We start from the raw sequence: 13,756 nt of genomic DNA, 5'->3' as shown, positions 1-13,756 counted from the left end.
GTGTACTGTAACAAGACCGGACTGGAACACCCCCTTGCTTGTCCAGCCTGCGCATCACAATTCCTGCACACAGGAGCGTTTCAGTGTTGTGAATACTCCATGTGCAGAATTCCGCGGGGCATATTAAAGTGAAGATTTTAAATGGATGGTAATAAAGGATCGTGCAAGAGCGCCATTTCCTCTTTCAAAGTACGTCTCTCCATTAACAGCCCTATTCAGCGCTGTTAAATACCGCTGGCTGCCACTTCAATGCCATTAAATTAATGTTGTAAGTATAAAGGAGAAGGCCCCTTGGTGCTAGCTGATGTGACGTTATAAATAGACAGTGGAGCAGAGGTAGATTCTCCATAGTGGAGTGTGTGGCAGGGGTGCAGGGCTGTGACATCATCTCTGTTCCATTCCTTTGTCAGAAGTCCTGAGACAAGCTGCTGGTTCAGAGTTTGTTACTTCTCATTCTCCGACAGGCATAAAAAATACAGACGCATGCGCGGTTACTAACACTGTAAATATTTATCAGTCGTGTTGTACTTTACCTTCCTCTGTGACCCATAGATTTCTTGGTTGGTTTTTAAATATTCATGTTAAATGTTAGTTTGGAGCTCAGTTGTTAAAACCACTTGTGTATACCAGACTATTGACTGCTGTAGTATCCTTTCAAAGTCTTCTGAAGTCAAATGTTATGCATGCTGCCTGTAGTCTTGAGCTTGCTAGTTGCTGCAATGGGTTAGACCTTCAGGCAGAACGCTTTAAATCGATGTCACATAGACTACCAGTCGGGAGTCACTTGACTGAACGGGTACCTCTATTGGCTTCCCAGAAGTGAGTCTGTGCCAGGAATCTGTCTCCTTTGATACTGTAGATCAGATCATACATGAGCTGATTGAATCATACAGGATCTCATCACGTATGTCGAGGGGCTCAGACAGCCTCAGTCTGGTCCCAAATGCACACCCACCACATGCAGCACAAAACGTCCCACAATCAGCCTTGGAAGAGTGCAGGAAAGAAAGTTTTCTCTCTCGCCACTGGGGGTGATGTTTTGCCAGGTGGAAGAGAATAGACATGTGCCGCTCTTTTTGTTTTTTTTGTTTTTTTACATCAGTAGGAAATCTCTTTGTGCATGAATGATCTCACTTGGAACACTGTTGACTGTCTGGTTTAGAATTGTGAAAAACGGCTTCTCGGTTCTGTTTGTTAGGAAATGTATTGTAATGGTGGTTAGAGTAAAATATCTGTTACTGTTAAAACTCCACATTAGTAGAACAAGCTTTCCCATCTCCACAAGAACAAGCTTTCCCATCTCCACGAGAACAAACCAGAACCTCAGCTGAAGCTGCTTACCTATTCAGAGGGGTTGATCTAAGCCTCAGACTCACTCAGGCCTCGTTTAATACCTCCTTGTCCTTGGGGGACCTCCAGCGACATTCAAGCAAATCAATGGCCCCTTTTCATTGATAAAGAAGTAAAAGATGAGGGCTACAGAGAGCGCCGGAGGGGAGGGTCTAGAGGGTATATATTTGTCCACCGCTCGAGTGTCTCTGAACTGCCTCTCCGGCACTGATTTAAGACCGTGCTGCTGCTTTTAGTTTTTTCTTCTGCAGAGCTCAGTCTGATGCTGATTGATTGTGAGCGAGGCCAGCCTCTTGCCTTGGTGTTTATGAACACGCAGCCAGGGCTTTTCATAGATTTTTAAATTAGTGGCAGCTTTGCTAGAAAGATGCATTATTGACTGATGAAACAGAAGCTGAGTTCTAAACACTCAAGTTTCCCTGGAGTTTTCCAGGGCTAGGTAATTGAAAAAGTGTGAGTTGTTGTACATGTGTGTAAATGAAAACGTACCCGGGATAGGTACTCTAGCAGGGAAAAACTTGTTTTTAACCTGCTTTGTCATGCAGCGTGTTTATTTAAAGATGGTCTTCTTTACCTCTCAAATGCTGGTGTATTTTTTTTAAGGGAACAGACATACATATACTTTAAACAACTGTGTGTTTTAAAAGCATTCTTTAATGTGATATTATTTTCTGTGCAAGCAAAATAAATGAGCTTACATTTAATGATGCCATATCTATCTATCTATCTATCTATATCTATCTATCTAGCTATCTATCTTAGATAGACACAGACAGATATATACTTTTTTTTATTTGCATTGTACTTTGTAATGTCTATCTATTATGAAATCAAATTGGCAATGTACAGCTAGTTAAATGTATTTCCGAGCTAACCTCCACTGGAAAAAGTGTGCAACTGCAACACCTTTCCCCCGCCCATTAGCCAAATAAGTGCAAAACAAATATCAAGCCGTTTGAAGAGGCGCCTGTCGGGAGTTCTCAATACAGGTGTACCACTGGAATGCATCTGCTCCTGAGTTGCGGCACCACTTGTGTTGAAGAGAGTAGAGGATGCTCGATCAGTGACTGAGTGGAACACCACTAACACATTAAATGGTGCAGAAAAATAACAGCAATACAACCATTTCTGTTCTAAAGTATTATTATGAGTGTAATGCGGTAATTGGACACCCGGCAGTGCAGTCTGGCACTGGAGGAACATGAGTGGACTGCACAGCGCTATTACCTTGTGTGGGGAAATTTAATGTAAAAAAGAGAGAAAGGTTGTAGTAAAATAAAGCATTTAAATTGGCGTGCATTGCATCTAGCAATTGAGTTTATTTTTGGACCCAAGTTATGATACTAATAATAGAAGTCCCGATTCTTTCAGTATTTCATGTAGCCCCTGGTGGTGGTGGTGGTGGGGGTATTCACTCTGTCCAGTTAAGAGTTGCAGTACCTGTATGTCTGAAAGAAAGTGAATACCAGCATGTTCATGCATTGTCTTGGGCACAAACCTCCCAGATACTGTATGCCTGGCTGTGTCTCTCACGGGGCTGGGGCTGTGGCTGTGCTGCCGTTTGTCACCTCACATGTAAACGTTTTGAATCTGTTTGTCCCTTGCTCTGCAGGGTCTGATATGGCCATCTTCTGCCTGCTGTGTGGCAAGCGCTTCCAGACACAGCCCGCCTTGCAGCAGCACATGGAGGTGCACGCAGGGGTGAGGAGCTACATCTGCAGCGAGTGCGACCGGACCTTCCCCAGCCACACCGCCCTGAAGCGTCATCTCCGCTCCCATACAGGTAAGGAGCTGCAAACTAGTATTATTAATAATATTAAGTCATTTAGCAGACGCTTTTATCCAAAGAGATGTGACTATGCATCACAACTGCTGCTGCAGAGTCACTTGCAATAGGACCTCGGTTTTTCCATCTCACCCGAAGGACGGAGCACAAGGAGGTTAAGTGACTTGCTCAGGGCACGCGCAACGAGTCAGTAGCTGGGATTGAACATGGAACCTCTTGGTAACTTGCTTTAACCACTGGGCCACCAAACCTCCTATCTGTCCGGTAAAGACTCCTATTAAACATGACATGTTGGGGCTGCCTTACACGTCTATATGTATATGCCCTCGTCCATAAACCTTCAAACACAAGCAATGTATTGGTATCAATAATTTTACAGGTTTAACCATATCTCGCTACCTCCACCTAGTGGCTCGGCAGTGATTACTTCATCCACTTTAAACATCTCAGTAAGCAAGTCAGCTGCCACTGAAGGAACAGCAGCGCGTCTGCAGCTAGAGACCATTAATCGTGACAGACACGAGAACAAGAGAGCGAACCAAAAAGCCATGGCTTTCGCAGGGTGACTCATCGATTTCAAACAGTGTTGCTTAAAAGCTTGTCTTCTCCTTTAGAAAATAAACCAAGTTCTCAGTGCAGGACGCCACTTTGAAGCCTGACGGGTCCTTGAGGTTGCAGATTGTTAGAACACTTTAAGGTTTCTGTGGTGGGAACGGACGCTTCATAACAGCTGGCCTTGCTTCACCTGCAGCCTTGATCCAGTTAAATGGAATGGCTGTCCAAACACAAAAAGGCAATTGCAGTAGCCACCCGCCCCTGGTCCCTGATTAGTTACATGTTTGAGTGGACAGTGAAACGTTACTGGCTTTCTAAAACTCAAATATAATACCCTACAATAAGAGATGGATGAGCTAGTTGTTTGCCTCTATAGTCTGATAAATAGTAGTAAAGGGATATTTAAAATCAATAAGGATTGTGTTGTAAAGAGAGACAGCCCCCTGCTGAAAAAGCTTCTTTTTTTTCAGAATTCTGATTCCTTAGTGGTCGTTTGACACAGTTACTAACCACATCAATAATAACACTGCTCCCCATGTCATCCAGCACGCGCAGGCATGTGCATTATTAGTGATACACTGAGAGAGTGGATTAAACACACACACACACAAAGACAGATTCTCCTAAAGATGGAGCCTGGGCTGCATCCCGTTTTCCATTGCGCAGACAGAGCAGCTCCACCTTGTTAATATTCTGTCGTTGTTCTCTTCTTGTGTTTTGTATCGGAGCCCATTTGCCGTCTGCGGCGGGTGTTTTGTGTTCGCAGCTGTGTTTGATAGTACAGGCCAGCGGAGGCTTTTGGCATTGATGGATCCCTGATTTACGCTGCTTATCGCATAATGAACCCCTCCACTGCGTGCAGAAGGCGTTTTTTACAGCCCGCCGTGTGGCACTTGGCCATAGCTCCCAATGTATCCGCCAGGTAAAGCTGCTGGCAGCGCATTGGGGATCGCAGGTGCAAATTGGTGGCCCGAGGCAGGGAATCTAATTGCCTTCTCATTCTGCATTCTCCATGTCTAGATTATTAAGCTGTTGTGTGTGTGTGTGTGTGTGTGTGTGTGTGTGTGTGTGTGTGACAGAATTACCATGCTCTGTGTAGGCTGCCTTTCCTATTCATGCGCAAAGAGGAAAAATAAAAAAGCTAGGCATGTAGAAGGCTACTAGTTTACATGATCATATCTTTTTTAATAAAATTTCTTTTGTGTGAGAGCACAGGAAGAAAAGAAAGACCATTAATTTCAATTTGTCTTGATGCGTATTTCAAGTGCTTTTGTATCCAAGGTGAAAGAAGTGTTCAGTTTTTAGCAGGCAGTGATAATGAGTAACTGAGCTTATTTTCATGTTGTATTGTAGAATAAAATAAAACAGGGCCTGTAAATTGTACACGTAAATATAAATGGCCTTGACATTCACTGTTACAGTGAAGCCGCTAAATACCTGCAATCTTTTGAGATGCATTTAGATTAAATTGGATTCCTAGGACTAATGCAAGATAAAGCAGCCAGGATACTTCATTATTATTCACCTCGAGTACATGACAGAAGTACAGTACATTTGGGTTTGTGTTGCTGTTTCAGAGTCACATTCTTTCAGGCTAGGGAAACGCAGAATTTCTTAGACGGAGGCACTGCTAACTTCATGCCAACAAATGAAGACTGTCAGTCTGATTGATTTTTTTTTTCTTTCACGCGCCCCCTTTCCTCCGTCCAGCCGAAGCGAAATCTCTGTAATCTGGGACACACATTTAAATGAGCAGAGCATTTAGGGGCTTCTGTAAAAGCGCCCCAGGAAACTGACACTGTCTCTTTACAGCACAAGCACAAGCATGACAGTACATAACGAGAAATGCAATTTATTCCCAAGCACGAATGCAGTTTGGACAGCGGGGATAATGAAACGCGTAGGTCATTGCTGATGACTTAAACCTTCAGCAGAGGAGTAAAATGCATTAAATATCGAGAACATTACACGCCTGGCAGCGTCTCGCATCTGTGCAGGGAGAAAATGATATATGGGCAGCTTCGAGTCATACACAGGAAAGCAATTAGGGCCAGGCACAGGAGAGGGACTGCACGTATCATAATAGCTCTGATTATTGACATTTGAATATCCATTACTTGTGTTCCCTGTCTGGAAGGATACAGCCCCCGCCCCCCCCCCCCCCACGACCTGAGATAGAGACGCATGTGATTTACACTAACCTCGAAGAGACGTCTTCTGGAATATAGTCCCTGTGGTTCTTAACATTGCCTTTTACAAAGGCCAGTGCTCCCCTGGTTTAGGTCAATGGTAACAGGTGTTCAGATATGGTTTCTGTTGCTGCAGGGCTTTAAGTCTGTAGACTGGATTTCATTGTTCAGTTGTGTGACTGCTTTTAGATTCTGTATTTCCTCAAACGCAAATCTATCAATTAAAAGCCACAGTAGTTGGAATATGGGCAGCGATACACTGTGTCCGTACAGTCAGTTAGTCCCACTAGTGTATTTCATTTCAATTTGTACGCTTACTTGTATGGATGAATGCAAAATTATATTATTTCTTCTTTGAGATTCAGATCCCCAACCAGGATTCAAATTTGGCTAAATTGGGGGGGGGGGGGTGCTGGTGAAAGTCCTGTTATCAGCGCTGTTCCGTTGTCTCCAGGCGACCACCCGTTCGAGTGCGAGTTCTGCGGGAGCTGCTTCCGGGACGAGAGCACCCTGAAGGGACACAAGCGCATTCACACCGGAGAGAAACCCTATGAGTGCAACGGCTGTGGCAAGAAATTCAGCCTCAAACACCAGCTGGAGACTCACTACCGTGTGCACACAGGTAAGAGCGCTGCACTGGGGCGGGCTGGGAGGGTTACCCCAGGATCCGAGACGGCATGGACGGGCTACCCCAGGATACGAGACGGCACGGACCACGAGGCAGGGGCAGAGGGCTGTAGTTTACAAACAGGAAAGGTAGCAGGCGTTTCTGTTTGTTAGGTCTGACTGTGAACTTCCTGTTCTGTAGGTCACAACGTGATGTTTAAATTTAGACCACTGAATCTGACGTACCTTAGAGGAAGGTGCTGGTTAGTAGCAGCTGTCAACATGCCCTGTTTTATTTTTAGCTTTTAAAAGGAAAATAAACAACACACAAATAAAAGATGAAATAATTTGTAACCCTTGGTTATCGGTTAATATGTACAGTATATGGTTAAGAAAAGTAGTCTCGTTGCATGTAAAATATTGGGTTGTGTGCCTGATTACTGATCTGTGCACATGTCTCCTGGCACTGGCAGATTGTAGCACTCTCTCGCATTCGATAAAGCAGCTGTTCAGCTTCCTGGGTTGTCGAGGAAGTCTGTCAAATAATTGGTTTGTTTTTGTCGTGAGGGTCTCCATAGTGAACAGGCTGCTTGTAGATAACAGGGACTCTGACAAGCTGGACTGCAAAGGCCACCGGCGTGTAAAGGAACAAGCTGATGAATCATTGACACTGGCAGCCCATTGTCAATGCTGGATCAATATTTGGGGTTGCATTTGCAATTCATTCTTGCTGTGTAATCTGCGTCTGCTGTTTACAGTTATTGTGTGTTTATTGTCGGTGTTGCTCGAGCAGTGCTGTTTGTAATGACTGGTGCAAGATGGAGAGGGTACACAGTGACCACATCCGTGGGGATTTACATGAAGGGGTAAACAAGACCAGACAAGCCGAGATGGGTTAGTGGAAGCAGGGATGGTGTAGATTTCAAATGCAGAGGGTTGGGATTGAGGAAGTCACAGAGCAGGGGGTTAGGAGTATTGCACTAGTTATAATTGCTGATACAAGAAGACTAATAATGGTTTACAGGAAATAACCACAGAAATGTGCACTTTACAGAATTAATCTTATACAGTTCTGAAGCTCATCTTCTCAATTACCCCACTGTGGCCAAATATTGGGTTAGTTAAACAGCAATCATGAAAATAGGAGTTATTTATCTATGTGAAATACTGATGGGGGAGGCGCTGTGAAGACAGCAAAGGGAGTGTTTTGTCAAGCTAATGTTCAAACTGTACGGGACATAGCACTCTGCAGGATGTCCCGCACCATGCTTGTGTGATGGGCAGTGTGGTGTGATACACGGCCATGACGGATTCCATCCCCCGTTTGGACAGGTGAGACAAGGTTAAAGGCTGTGCCACCTCAAAGGCAGACACGACCGACTCTTCTGCATTGCGGTTAAGGCGCTGGCTGGCGGTTCGCACCCAGCTTCCACTGAGTCAGGCTTGTCGGGAGGCACAGCCCATTTAATGGCAGAAGCACGTGGAGTTGTTCTGCTTTTAACAGCCCCCTTCGCTGTCATTCTTGTGTTTTGCAGGAGAGAAACCGTTCGAGTGCAAACTGTGCCATCAGCGTTCCCGCGACTACTCCGCTATGATAAAGCACCTGCGCACCCACAACGGAGCCTCCCCTTACCAGTGCACCATCTGCCTGGAGTACTGCCCCAGCCTCTCCGCCATGCAGAAGCACATGAAGGGACACAAACCTGAGGATGTGCCCCCAGACTGGAGGATAGAGAAGACCTACCTGTATCTGTGCTATGTCTGAGCGGAGCAAGAAGGCATACAAAAAGGAGAAGTTGGGGAACAGAATAGCACAAGTGAAAGGGCTGGGCAGAGGATAAAAAATAAATAAAGGAGGAAAAGGAGGGCTCGGTTTGCAAGAGTGGGGGAATTGTGACCTGTCTTTAGATGTGCACTTTCTGCAAAACTGACTACTGCTTAAAAAAAAAAAAAATACAAAATTACACACACATCCACCCAAACAACACAGCATTTCTGCATCTACCCGTGGAGTAACGACAACTGTTTCATGCTAACTCTCTCAAGTCTCTTTCTTAACTTCACAGAACCCGGGAGAGGATTACGATAAGCTTGCCAGTATAAGGTACTGAAGTCGGGTTTGAAACTCACAGCAAGGTTGTGCCAATAGCCCGTAGCCAATAGATCAAAACCAGAGCAGGATCCCAGTACTGAGACAGTGCCCAGATTGTAGGGAGGAAGGATGGGTCAGTCTTGGCTGTGACAGTCCTTATTTTCAGGTGTGTTTTGACTCCTTGTTTTTGTATGCTCTCCAGTAATAAGTGAAAGGGTAGCTCAGCCCCACATAGTGTTAAATAAATAACCCTGCCCCTGCTTTGTTGTGCATCTTGGCTGCTGTTACCACACACTGTGGATGCTCTGAATAGGGCTCCCCCTGCTGGACACGCCCAGAGGAATACTGAGAGCACTTAAATCCCCAATGCTTGCAGTCTACCATTTGTCATGATTCGAACAGAACAGTGGTGGGAAGTCAGATATAATTTAAAACAAGCTACGCAATATGTAATGATCCCCCACGTGTGAATTAGTTACAAAATGTCCAGGGTTATCATTTCATATATCAGTTAATACACTCATGGAATGTGTTTCAAAGTCAAGGAGATCTCAAAACCTGACCACCTTCTTCTTCTTTTGATTGTGTGACATTTCTTGAGAAGCCCTACCATTTGGCTGGTTGTGGAAGTGATTGACTGGTACAGCGACAGTGGTCTGTGGATATGGACTGGCACACCTATGCCATGTCACTAGGAGCTTGTTCAGTAATGGGTGAACTCGTGTGTAGTCACTGAAGTATTACAGGTTTGTTGCATTCACAGTACCTCCTTGGAAGTACGTAATGACTACAGACAGGGAGGCAGCTTTTGGCCCTATCGGTAAAACAGAGTACAGTCTGTCTGTCTCTTTTTTTTTTTTTTTTTTTTTTTTTTTAAAAGAAACTAGTCCCTTATTTCAGAATTCCCCATTTGCTCCTTGAATATTGTGTGTACCAGAGATGTATTACTTTCATTATTTTACACTTTGGCTCGTGTCAAAAAAGGACAAACACAAATGCAAATTGTGTTTTCATTTTTCAGCAGAGGGTTTGCAATTCATGAGTAGTATCCATACACTCGAACCGTTCTCATGCGAATACGGAAGAGACCAAAATGTGTTGGACGCATAATGTTTGCTGTTTCGGCCTTCAAAATGCAGTAACGACATCTCGATGAACTGCTTGGATCAAAACGCAGTGAAGTTATTGATAAAGCCAGCCCGGGTGGGTTAACAAATAAGGAGGAAGGAACTCTTTAGCTACAGTGAATATATGTATAAATATATATTTAGTTTTTCCCTTTTTTTTTTTTTTTTTTTTTTTTTTTTTTACCATTGTGTTTTTTCAGCACATCGTACTTGAATTACCTCGTTTTTGTGACATCATGAGCTGTATATATTAAAAAAAAAAGTATTTACTTTCTTTTGTCAGAAAGTGATGTCACAAAATGAAGACGTGCAGAGGCATACTTTGAGGGGGGAGGGTACTTAAGTGCCACAGTGAAAATAGCAATTATGTTTTTATTTTTCATTGTACTTTGTGCATTATTGTTACCAAAACTGGTATTTTTGTTTTTAAAACAGGCCACTTTATTAAAGATGTGGAGCTGGTTTTGTTTTGGCATTGTTTTGGAAGCTACCTCTGTTTGTTTTTTTTTTTATTGTTGTTGCAAAAGCACATTCTGCAGTATTTGTGTTTTGCTTTTGTGATGTCATGGCAACGTCATCTCATGCTTTATATTTTTGTTTACCTAATTTAGCAACATTTATATAAAGAGTTAGAGAGGTAGTTTTAGATAGGATGAAAGGGAAAACAAAACAAACAACAGTTTGGTTATGGTTGTCCTCGTTTCAATTTATCGGTGGAAAAACAGTTTTTTGAAACCTCAAGACTGGGTAACTGTTGAAACGGGAGGGCTTTGCAGTATAGTAAGAGCGTACTATTTTAAAGAGAGTTTAAAGAAGTGTTAAACTTGAAATATGTGAATAGAATTGTAGTTTTGTAATAATGTGAAACAGTAGGTTCAAGGTTATTGAATCTGTAAGGGCAGGTCAAGTAGGCATTAATGCAACGCGTGTTGAACAATGGTGGACTGCAAGTGGTTATCAAAAAGAAATGAACGTGCTGTTGGTTCACAAGCGTAGGTTCCTTGAGGCGCACGGATTACAGTACCCGAGCCGGCAGAACTGATTTGATATATAAAATTGTGATATTTTTGTATTAATTGTCAGTCCCTTTCCATTCGTCACGTTTTCAGCAGGGTAATGTATATTTTTGTTGCCCTGCCCCTGTTTTTTTGTAATGTTGAACATAAATGTGTTTGTGGAAAATGTAGTATTCAATGTTTCATTCCAGGGGTCGTAAAAGTCAGAGAGCTACTGAATCTAACTGAAGTCAAGACATTGGAGTAGGACGCTGCTGATTTGGTTAAACACAACACACATTGATGATTATACTTGAAATGGCCGAGGGAAGAGGGATGTAGAGTACAGTAAACACATTAAACCGCTTTGACTGGAAAGCACGCTACACAAGGTGTTGTCAGCACGGTGTTTTACACCTGTTTGGCAGTTCCTGCAAGTCCTGTGCCACACTGCCCAACACTAGTACGATGGATTCCTTTTTAAAGTAAGCGATAGACAGAGACCCAAAATTGAGCAGGCAGTTTTAATTGCTAAGGTGAAAAAGAAACATGCACACAAGTATATGTGTTCAACAAACAAAATGAAAACCTTTAGCCAGGGTTATCATTTTTTTAAATAGAAAATACACCACCACAAAATCAGCCAGCTTTATACAAGGATTTTCTAATGAAAGACAAAGGAACCGATGACTTGGTGCTGATTTTGGTTCTGCCTACGATGTGACTCTGGAATTTGCTTAGCTGTTTCTTTAATCTTTGTGCCTAAAATGTTCAACAAAGTGTCCCTGTTTAACTGTGTAGCGTTTCTGTACCTTCAAAATAAATGTATGTGTGTCATCTGATGGGGGTGTCATGATAAAAAAAATATCCATAAATTGCAAATTCACATATTTTGTGACTGGATTGCAAAGTATTTTTTTTCAATCTGTTGGCTGTCGTTGAAATGATTTAGAAGTATTTTCAATGTCAGTTTTCATTTATTCTAATGCTCACCCTTTTCAGTAATATAATTAATGGTACAACAAAGTTCAGCACAGTCTTGTGGTGTAAACAATCTGTTTGAAATGTTAAAATGTGAAACCAGGATTCCACAGTATAGCAAGCACTCGTACAGGAAAAAAAAAGACCGCTTATTCTAAACATTTCAAGAAATTTTTAACGATGTATATTAAAGCACAAAGCTCGACGACAGCAATCTGATACTTTTAACCAAAACAGAAAATGTGCATTTATAGAATAAAGTTACGGAGTGCATAACCAACTGTTTGCCAAAAATCTTTTCAAGAACTCCGATTTGCTATACCCCCTATTTCTTGACAGGGTATTCTGGTCTTCAGGCACCCGCGTCATACTGGTGTCATCTGCTCCCAGTGCATTCTGCGAGGCAGCTTAGCAACACTATTTTTAGCAGACGCACAAAATGGAAGGATCTTGGTGCAGTCCGGAAGTTCTGCACTCTATAATAATAACAAAATACCCATCGTCAGAGTTATCATGACATCCCAAGAGCTCAATCGCTGTGTTCCAGTGTGGTGTGCCAGAACAAGTAGCCATTTCATGCAGTGGTGTCATGCATGTGCCATTAGTCTTTAGTCTAAAAAATATTCAGATAATGAAACGCCAAGGTATCCCTTTTTATATATATATATATATATATATTATAGCACTGAGGACCAATTGCCCTGTCTGACCAAGTGTGAAAGCTTTTGTTTGTGTGTTTTTTGCTGGTCTCATTTTTTGTTTTGTTTTTTGGTGTGACGGCACAAGTGCCAGTCTGCTCTGTATTTTTATTATTATTATTATTATTGTTGTTGTTATTATTTTTTAAATTGATATTATAGTTATGTCTACCTCAGCACCTCTTCTAAGCCTAATCTTTGAAGGTGCCAAATGTATTATTTTCTTTTTTTTTTTTTTGTCATTCGGTTAACTCTGTATGAACTTTATTTGCATTAGTGCTTTGCGAGGTCCTTTTTGTTGTCTTTACCAGTACAAAAATGCTGTCTTCGAAGTGCTGCAGTGTGAAGTCATGCCTGCAGATCCTGTGTTTTTATTCGTTATTTCTTTCAGTGTGGGTTCAGACACATCTCTGTGTAACTTTTCAGTGTTTCTCTGATGGCGTGTGGAAAAATGTAAAAGAAATAAGAGATTTAATACTGCAGGTTGTTTTTTTTTTTTTTTTCTCTCCATGTTGTCACTAAGTGAAGTTTGTGCCTTCAATAGCGAAAGAGAATATTTTTTACATCCGACTAACAGTAGATTTTTTTGTAGTGAACATTTTTTGTATTTTTATTTATAAGTCTCATAAGGAAAATAACAATGTTCTGTTGTATACCTTGAATCTGCAGTTAGAAAAACAAATAAACAAAATGGACTGAAGTTTGTCTGACTGGTTTTGTGTTTTTGTGTTTCTGAAATACACACGCACACACCCTCAACACAGATATGTGACACTGATTCCCTGTGTGTGAAACCTCAGACCTTTTAAAACCTGATTTACCATGATGTTTGAGCCAAATAGGTATATACTGGATGTTACGATGCCAAGCCAAAATATAACCTGATCTGCTTGGAGTTTATTATGTAATGACTGGATGATTAAGGCTAAAGTTAAGGCTATTTTAATTGTCCACTGTGAGCTTCAAGCCAACAGTGTCACATTACTTCTTACATTTACTCAGAAATCAAAACACTACCTCATTGTTAGCATTCCTGTCTTACGACTCGATTCTTACAGCGATTTGAGTGAACCGTTACGAGCAGGATTTTCTTGGAAAGCAAAAACACACCCAATAAAGTCACAAAAGCAGCAATAAACAGCCTGGATGAGAAGTGAATTGGTCTTGGAAGACACTTGAAGTTTCTTAATCATTTTATGCTTGGTATGTTGCCCTTTTAAGACAGAGTGTGATGATTTGGAGTAGGTGACTGAGAATCTAACCCTTTGTTACAGTGATAACATTTTACAGGAAGCTTCTAATTGTGAGCCTGTGCAGGTGTGTTCACTCTAGCTTTAGAAAGTGTAAACGGTCCACCCTGAAAAAGGTAACTTTTGA

At 42.0% G+C, this 13,756-nt stretch overlaps 1 protein-coding gene across 1 annotated transcript in view; it reads left to right on the top strand.

Moving 5' to 3' along the window:
* zbtb16a (zinc finger and BTB domain containing 16a) overlaps positions 1–13,079 on the top strand; it is an 84,109-nt gene extending 71,030 nt beyond the window's left edge. The window contains exons 4-6 of the mRNA XM_041235061.1: positions 2,963–3,133; positions 6,335–6,502; positions 8,022–13,079. Of these exons, the coding sequence (XP_041090995.1) occupies positions 2,963–3,133; positions 6,335–6,502; positions 8,022–8,251 (569 nt within the window). The 3' untranslated portion in view covers positions 8,252–13,079. The remainder of the gene's footprint in view (positions 1–2,962; positions 3,134–6,334; positions 6,503–8,021) is intronic.
* Positions 13,080–13,756: the final 677 nt, after the last annotated feature.

This window comes from Polyodon spathula, chromosome 36 (genome assembly GCF_017654505.1).
Source record: "Polyodon spathula isolate WHYD16114869_AA chromosome 36, ASM1765450v1, whole genome shotgun sequence".
In the NCBI taxonomy this organism is placed as follows: domain Eukaryota; kingdom Metazoa; phylum Chordata; class Actinopteri; order Acipenseriformes; family Polyodontidae; genus Polyodon; species Polyodon spathula.
The sequence above is the reverse complement of the archived record's forward strand: the minus strand, read 5'-3'. Positions and strand labels throughout refer to the sequence as shown.